This window comes from Lolium rigidum, chromosome 3 (assembly GCF_022539505.1).
Source record: "Lolium rigidum isolate FL_2022 chromosome 3, APGP_CSIRO_Lrig_0.1, whole genome shotgun sequence".
In the NCBI taxonomy this organism is placed as follows: Eukaryota; Viridiplantae; Streptophyta; class Magnoliopsida; order Poales; family Poaceae; genus Lolium; species Lolium rigidum.
In genome coordinates, this window is record NC_061510.1 from 159375486 (window position 1) to 159384835 (window position 9350).

The window sequence follows — 9350 nt, forward strand, 5'->3', positions numbered from 1 at the left end:
GAGCATCAAAAATTATAGATACATTTGGGATGTATCAGTTGTCCATTCTTTTCTCCGGCGTTCTGTATCCACTCAAACGCGTCGACGAACCTTAAGTGTGTCACCCTACGGTTCGTGAATGAAGTGGACATGATCGAGACATTTCACCAATCAATAATTATTAGCGGGATCTAGAGATCCATAATAACTCCCACTCACTCAACGATGAACTAGTGATCGCATGAACCTTTAACATACGATACCGATTCCCTTTGTCACACGATACTTTACTTGTCCGAGGTTTGATCATCGGTGTCTCCATACCTAGTTCAACCTCGTTACCGACAAGTACTCTTCACTCGTACCGTGGTATGTCATCTCTTGTGACCGTGTTACATGCTTGTAAGCTAATTAGATGTCATTGCACCGAGAGGGCCCAGAGTATATCTATTCGTCATCAGGATGGACAAATCCCACTCTTGATCCATATGCCTCAACTCATACTTTCGGAATACGTAATCCCATCTTCATAACCACTCATTTACGCAGTAGCGTTTGATGTAAACAAAGCACCCTTCCGGTGTAAGTGATTTACATGATCTCATGGTCGAAGGACTAGGTAACTATGTATCGAAAGCTTATAGCAAGATAAACTTAATGACTTGATCTCATGCTACGCTTATTTGGGTGTATGTCTATTATATCATTCACCCAATGACATAACCTTGTTATTAACAACATCCAATGTTCATGATCAGGAAACCATGATCATCTATTAATCAACAAGCTAGTTTTACGAGAGGCTTACTAGGGACTCTGGTTGCTTACGCAACACACATGTATTAATGTTTCGGTTAATACAATTATAGCATGGGATGTAAACATTTATCACGAACACTAAGATATAACAATAACTAATTTATTATTGCCTCTCGGGCATGTCTCCAACATAAATACTCCCTCTTGGAGTCACAAGCACATACTTGGCCAGAGCATCTACTAGCAACGGAAAGCATGCAAGATCATAAATAACATATGACAACTATATAATCGATCTCAACCATAGTATTCAATAATCATCGGATCCTAGCAAACACAACATGTAGCATAACATAAAGATGATCTTGATCATGATAGGCAGCTCACAAGATCTAAACATGAAGCATAAATTAGAGAAGACAACCATCTAGCTACTGCTATGGACCCGTAGTCCAGAGATGAACTACTCACGCATCACTTCGGAGGCGGGCATGGCTATGTAGAGGCCTCCGGTGATGATCTACCTCTCCGGTAAGGTGCCGGGAAGAGCTTCAGAACCCTCCCGAGTTAGGGTCAGCGATGGCGGCCGCGTCGGAACTTTTCGTGGATGGAGGCTCGGGTATTTCGGTTTTTCCCGAACAGATTAATAAATAGGCGGAAGGGCGAGGTCGGTGGGTGCCCGAGGGGCCCACACCACCCCATGGCGCGACCAGGGCCTAGGCCGCGCCAAGGGCAGGTGAGGCCGCTTCGTGGCGCTTCTTCGTCTCCCCTCCGGACTCCGTCTTCGTTACAGTAAAATAGGAACTTCGGCTTTTGTTTCGTTCAATTCCGAGAATATTTCCTATACAACTTTTCTGAAATACAAAACAGCAGAAAACAGGAAACTCACACTGTGGTATCTTGTCAATAGGTTAGTTCCGAAAAATGTATAAAAGTGAAACGAAGTGTAAACAAAACATATAGAAATTGGTGTAAAACAAGCATGTAACATCAAAAATTATAGATACGTTTGCAACGTATCACCTATACATGGCTATTACACAACCATCCACAGGCCCGACTACTCTCATCGGGAGCGCTGGTCGCGCACCCAATAAAGAAGATTGAAGCTTCGTCGACAATAACAGACTTAGTAGTTCCAACTTCCACGTTTAAGGATGAAACAGACCCGAAGGTTCTGGCAAACCAGGTTCGAGCTCGGGGACTCGAATATGTGCACGGTAACGATGTTTTGCTTCATCCCTTACGCATACTCGACTGCTCGATGTTTTATCGATCCTACATTTCCTGAAGACCCGAAAGATTGGAAAGCATCGGCTGGTGTCAACTTTAGTCCCTGCCCGAAGCTTCACTTCAGCCAGTCACTCGGGGGCTACTGATGTGGGTATTACCCTTCGGGTACTCGACATTGCCCTACCTCGTTTGGCCAAACAAGGGCCCATCTAGAGCACTGCAGCCTAAAGAGGTCCAAGACGTCTGTTACATGGTGAATAGATGGAAAGTGGTGAATTCTTGAAGTGCAAGATAAGAAGATACTCAAATATGGAAGGAGTAGATAGATTACCTTTGTATTGTAATCGAATCCGGGCAGGACTCTCGGGACATGGCCTCCTATATAAAGGCCAGGAGAGGACTGCCGGATCTCTCTCTCTCAATCTTTTCACGCACACACCAAACCCTAGCCACCTTGCCTCTCGGCGAGAACACATCCACGCAGTCTATCGACTGCCCCATTGTAATCATTTTCACCCATAATCAAGATCAGACATGCATGATGTAGGGGTATTACCTCTACGAGGGCCCCGAACCTAGGTAAATCTCGCCTCCCGCTTGTCTGTAATCCGACATTTAGTGCTATCATGCAGGCTTCCACTAACCCTAATCCCCTCATGGTGGGCATTACCGAGTAGCCACCTCGTCAATGGGTATGTTACAATGTTGCAAGTGTACAGTGCAATTTACATGTAGAACCTACCATTTTACAAAGCCGATCTAGGCATATTTACATTACATGGTCACACCCTACCAAGATAGGGGGAGGTGAGAGTGCAGGTGTGAATAGGGGGAGTTTCGGTGGTGGTTGAAACGCGCGAGCTCCCACCATCTCCATGTTCGCAGGAGCTCTTGCTACAATTGTTTTATGGGGTTCCTCAACGGGGGACTCACGACGGCTAGGAATGTCTTGCCCCAGCTTTTCATGGCCAAAGGGCGGCCCTCACTAACCCCACGATGACAATTGTTCTTCCTCCAGGCACAAAGCGACTGAAAATGATCTATGTCTACTTGGTCCAGGCACTTCACATCGGTGTTGACCTATTTGGTTCGTTCCCAAAGGCGCAACAACTGACGCGGATGTCGAGTGGATCTCGTAAGAGCGGAGGTGCGTTTTCTAATCTTGTTGGAGGGTTTTGAGTGTAAATGTTCCAGGTCCTATTTGTAATATCTATTTCTTCATGGACCTGTTTGTAAAATGCAAATCCACCGACGGAGTTCAACCATGTGTGGTCGCATGGTTTGGTCACAAACGCCGGGCAGCATCCGCCTGCCGGAAACGCCGTGGCGCACCGGGAAAGAGCAGAGGAGACCCACACTACCAGCAGTCCAGCACCATTCGATCCTAACGTCGAAGCAAGAGGGGAAGAGAAGAGAAAAGTCAGTGGTCGCCCGCACCATTTCGGGCGGCGTGCGCGCGCGCGCGCGTGGCGGGTCCCACTCCAGCAGCATCCCGCGGCGAGCGATGCTTCACGTGCCTGGCGCCACCACGCCTCTCGACCAATGAGGGGCCAGCAAGTGATCGGATCGGGGGAGGGCGGCTGGCGTCCACTACTTCCCACGCCGCGGTGGGCCCCGCCGCCGGGACGCTCCCAGCCGCTAGTTAATCTGCCCTCCACCGCACACCAGCCGCAAATAAGATATATAAAATCAATCTCCCCTGATTTTGTTATTATACTCCTCCTTTATTGTTGCCTTGCCATACCCACACGTTGCTGCCGTGGCTGCGAGCCACCCCACCCCTCTCTGCCGCTACTCAAAATACTCGCCCAGGGAAACAAAAAAATTAGAGGCCAGAGAAATAAAATAAATTTTCTCTCCGGAAGGCTCTAGAGGCGGAGAAGTGAGCCAGCCAACGAACAAGCCCTTTCGTCCTCTTGCTGCGGCGGCTCAGCCACGAGACGTCTCGAAACTACAAGCGGATTCGTCCAGTTCTTCAGGGAGGTTTCGTTTCGGATTCAGGTGAGGGGATTTCACCTTCAGCTTCACCTTCTTCTGCGGTGGATTTTGTTTTGCTCCGTTTCGGTGAGATTTGCTTATTCTGACGGCGCGGCGCTCCAGTTCCTTCTGCGTATGGCGATTCTTCTTCTTCAGATTTGTTTCTCCTTTTTTTTTTCCGGTTCAAGTTTTTTTCTTCTCGGCGATTTTGTTTCGGTAGTTCGGTGCGATTTCCTGTCTCTGCTGGTGCGCTCCTCTTGATTTTGCGTTTGCTGATTGCTCTTCAGATTTGTTTCTCTTTTTTTTTTAGCTTTGAGTTTATCCTACTTGTTTATCCGGTTTCGCGCTTTTCTCTTTTCCCTTTGGAATTTTTCGACATCTTCTTTTCCTTTTCATCCCCTTGCAATTTTTCTCATCTCCTGTGTGTTCATTTCGGTGGTCTTTTGTTTCAATCCTCCCCTTGCAAACTATGCTTCCTTTTGCCTGTTTCTGACGCTCACTATTATATTGTTTTTGCAGGTTTGATCCAACCCAAATCCTTTGATTTGGCAAGGTGACTAGTCCTAAACTCAGTTTCCTACTCTAGATACAATTTCATTTCCTTGCAGTATTTCTAATAATATTCATATTACTCAACTTATTAATGGCTTTTCTTCTATCATTTCTCAGGATTTGAGCAACACCAACTGGGGATCCTGAGTTGAATATGATATCAAATCCGGTCAACTGGTACAGTTTCGGCCCCGGATAGAACCAGTAGTGATGCCAGATTGGAAGGTGGGAGAGGTGATCTTCTGATTTTGATGTCTCTATATCGATTTCTTGCTGGATATGGCATCCCAATAGTTTCCCCCAGCACCACCACCCCGAATATGTTTTGATGCGTTCATACTCTCTGCCTTTAACTTTTTTGTTTTTTTCACTAGCAATTTAGGCATACAAAAGTTATTGTGTCCTCCATGGATGTGACCCTGCCTTGCTTAGATAGTGACTAGAATGAGATACTGTTGATCCAAAATTGACGAATTCAGATCAGCCACTCAGCTCTAGATTCTCTCTACAACTTGTAACTTTGTATCCCGTAGCTAATCGAGAGCTCTCTCTCTCTCTCTCTCTCTCTCTCTCTCTCTTTTAACTCTTCGGTTAACTTGAATCGCAGTTAGTTTTGCTGGGTAAGCAGGTGAACCCAATAGAAAGGGACATACGAATCTTGTGCTCACATTTATTCCGACCATTCTCTTCTCTGTTTACCAAGTGTTGCTGCCTTTCAGCACCACTCAAGTGCGCTAGCAAAATTACCCCTCATATGGCATCGTATCAACAGTCTACTGGGGACGCAGCATAACAAATCTTATGATCAGATTGATATTCCTCTACAGGTCTCACCTATAGTTTACTGTGATAGAGCAATCTTTTATGCTGGACTCTCTGTTATGGGTCAAATTTAGTCAGTAATTCAATCTCCATTCATTCTTTCCAAGCAATAGAGTTATTTCATCATTTCATGTTCCCTGAATACAAGTAATTGGATTCCCCTGCTATAGGCCTGTGACTAAGCATCTAGTGTTTTTACAGTTTGAGGGTAAATTCAAGGATGAATTTGCTCAAAGTAATAACAACGTGCAAGAAGACGGAGCTGGCCCTTTGAATATCTCCAATAAAAAACTCAAGCATGAGATTACTAGTGAAAACAACCCTGCAGCAAATAATTCAGATTTACAGAAATGTAACCCAGAGCACGCCCATTCTACTAGTGCGGGTATCAACAGTACCGATGACCATGTAAGAGACTGCAAAACTGAATCAAGTGCTTTTCCCTTGAGCACAGATGATGCTGTATCTGAAACAAGATACCAAACAGAAAACTGGAACAATTGCCAGTTTGCACTCAACAGTGGTTCAGCCGTTCTCGATAATGACAGTGCTCCACAGAGTGACCTCAATTATGGAGATAATGATCTAAACTTCATTGATTGGCCTAGCATTGATAATTTCGAGGATGTTGATACCCTGTTCAGGTACTTAGAATGTTTTGCTTGCTGTCTGTTTCTAAGACTTGTGTAAAAAGTAGTGAACACATACTCTTCCTGTTTGGCTAATCGAATCTATTCCGTGAAAGGAGGTGTGATTCCACATATGGTGAACAACAGCTGGAGAACACTGACGGGCTGTCATGGATTCCTTCTTCAGACACCATTTACTCCTCTGATGTTGCTATGCAGACGGGGTTTGACTCTTCTTATTCAGACTATGGTATGCTGGATGACCTGCCAGCATTTCATTGTGCACAAGATAAATCTCTGCCAACAACTGATGAGCAATTCAATGGCAATTATCCATTCAACGAGCAAAAGAATGTTAATGTATATGGAGAACAGGCAAGTGAACTGATTATCCTTTTCTCTCACTTGGTTTTATTGGTTGGCACAATTAAAGCCTGTATTATTTTACTTTTGCTATCAATACTATTTATACACCATAGGCTTACCAAGGGAATGCAATGGAATTGCTGTCCACTGACCAGATATCCAATGGAGATGGAAATTTTGATACGGTAAATTTACCTATTTAAACATTCTGATGTTAATGATTTAGAGTGTAACTAGCGAGTCATTGTTTCGAGTTCAGATATGGAAGATTTGATATGGAATAGTATATTGATTTTGCTTGGTACTTTGGTCAGTCGTGTGTCATTAGAGTAATTAGGCAAGCGATTCAAGTTTTCAGTTCCAACATTTTTTTTCCCGAGGTAGAGTTTCAGTGTCCCTCATTGTTTCATTGTTCATCTATGGCCAATCTTATGAAAAATTGGCAACGCATAAACAAAATACAGTTCTTTCATTCCTTCTTATTGTTGTGCTGTGATTAGATTCTTCCTTTTTCTGGTAATTTGCTGCTCTGGTGTAGTTAACATGCATGTCCTTTAGGCATGTTCCTTCCTTTCACTTGTGGCCAGAAGCCCTAAAATAGCTGAATTGATTTGTAAGCGCAGAATGCAACTGCACTGGTAATCTTAAATAGGCGTAATGGATGTATATTAGGCTATGCATTTTATTTTTGTTACACCGTGTGTTTAGGAGGTAGCGCCATAGGGAGAACAGATCACCTATTCCTATTACCGCATGATTTTTTTCTAGTAAAGTAGTGTCCATTTGACATGTTACTTTTTCCCAACTATTTACAAAACATAATTTATTTTCATTGATTTACTGCCATGGTGATATCGCAGATTGGAGAGCGATATTCATCAGAAAACTCCATGCAACAGTTTGAGGACAGGAAGTTTTCTATATCTTCAGGATCTCAATTAAGCTCCTCACAGAATTTACTGAAGCAAAAGCTCCACTCAGATTCAACTTCACCAAGCAACATTACTTCTGAGTGCTATTCAGATAGAAATTGCCAGTTCAGTCCATCTGGATCGTTTGCACAGAGGAACTTGACAGGTAATATATGTGAAAGAACAACAGAATATTTTTTAGTACTCCCTTCGATCCATATTACTTGTCTCTACTATGGATGTATGTAGAAGTAAAATGTGTCTAGATACATCTGTATTAGCGACAGTTAATATGGATCTGAGGGAGTCTTTGGCTTTCTTATGAGCATGTTTCTCTGCCTTGTGGTCTAATTGTCTGGCACTCCGGCTCACTTGTATGAGTGCAGTGCAACAATCAGGACAGCCCATAAATGATAAAGAACAACTTGGTCAACAAACATTGAGCAGAAGAGCTTCATATCCTTGTGAGAACTATGAGGTTGGAAAAAAGGGCTTAGGAAAAAGAAGTATGGGGGATCGTCAGGATACAGTGGGTACATCAATCGTGGTGGATGGCTCTTTCGTGTCGTCTCTTTCTTCTGATCATTCAGTTGAAGAAAGCAGCTTTCGACAACTTCAAGGCGCAGTTAATCAGGTACATGGTTATTTTTTGCCTTCCTCTTCATGTGTGTATGCTTCAGGAAGTTGTAATCCTTTATTCAAGTGACTCGTACTTTTGCGATAGGATTTGTAGCAGCTTCGATGTTTCTTCATTCTTGTCATAACCTTGGACTGAACACCAAACCATTGCTATAATATTGGCACAACCAATGATTTTGTGTCCTGCTTCATGGATATTAAACTACTTTATGTAACCATATGTGTTGTATTATTGAGCTTATTTTATTTTCCCCATCGCTTATTCAGTTGGATGTGAAAACAAAACTGTGCATTAGAGATGGTTTATACCGCCTTGCAAGAAGTGCACAAAATAGACCAGTTTTTTCCAGTGCGGTGAAGAGCCATGGAGATAGCCAGGATGTAAAGGATACGCAAAATACAGATACTTCGGGCAGGTACGGTGGATTTCTCACAAAAGACCATACTTTCTCTAATCATGAATCATTATTTGTCTTTGGATACTTCTGTTGTCCAGTAAAAATTGGTTATTGTTCATTTCAGAAACCTCTCAACTGTGGTAACGTGTATTTTGTCTTTTGCACAGTCTGAAATCTTGAATCATACTTCATGAGAGAAAATGATATCTTACTCCTTAAGAAGTTAAGCTTTGTGGATTAAATCATTCAACAGAACTTGTTTATTTTTGTTAAGAGCGTCGGAAAGATGATTTTTCTTGATAATCAATGCAGTCGTATAGCTCATTTAGTAGTGATCTAACCAGTAATGGACCTTTAGAGATAGCTGGTGCTTTTTTTAGGCATTATCTTGATTGAGAATGACCACTTTTATTACTTAAACTACATTGGTGTTCAGAAAGCTTCAATATCTATCTGTTGCCTTGATACTTCAATGTTCCTGTTGTGTAGGTTTGTTGATCGTAGGAGCATTGAGACGCAGACAAATCCAATCGACCGTTCTATAGCACTTCTGCTTTTTCATCAGCCATCAGACCAAGTGGCTGGAGCTGTTGACAATCCTCGGCACTAAAATCATGTTAGTGGATGTTCACTTTTCTTGGTGAAAGAAATTCGTTTGCTATTATCACTCTAACATGGCGACGTAAACAATGAGCAATTTGTGCCCTGCAGAATCGTAACCACCGGCTTCTGCTAAAAAATCTAGGTTGCAAAAATTCTGAAGATGGCTGGTGGAGATTCAACGATGGCCTCTATTCATGTATATTGTAGTCATGGTCGCTGTCATTGCAGGGGAGCAATTGTAGTGGCTATCAGCCATGAGCTGGTTAAGCAGTTTACAGCTACCAAGACCGTTTTAGCTGTTAGTCAGCTGCAAGCAAGAAATGTGTACACCAGTTAACCAGCTAGCTTTGACTGTGCGTACCCACATTGTGAATTCCGTTCGTGAAGCTCGACTTTTGTGTTCGTTCTGACTAACATTTTGTGTAATCTCAAGACATAGATTTTGATATTGACTTGTATATTCAGGTGGCCTTTTTATGTAA

The 9350-nt window shown here is 43.0% G+C and overlaps 1 protein-coding gene across 1 annotated transcript; it reads left to right on the forward strand.

Annotated features, from left to right (window-relative positions):
- Positions 1 to 3950: 3950 nt before the first annotated feature.
- Positions 3951 to 9350, forward strand: LOC124702583 (protein LNK1-like; the record flags this gene model as incomplete). The annotated part of the gene is given in 11 exon segments (XM_047234738.1): positions 3951 to 3972; positions 4468 to 4501; positions 4618 to 4734; positions 5524 to 5966; positions 6068 to 6326; positions 6431 to 6502; positions 7178 to 7394; positions 7615 to 7862; positions 8135 to 8283; positions 8755 to 8881; positions 8977 to 9350. Coding segments are annotated over 8 exon segments (1533 nt in total). The 3' UTR covers positions 8876 to 8881; positions 8977 to 9350.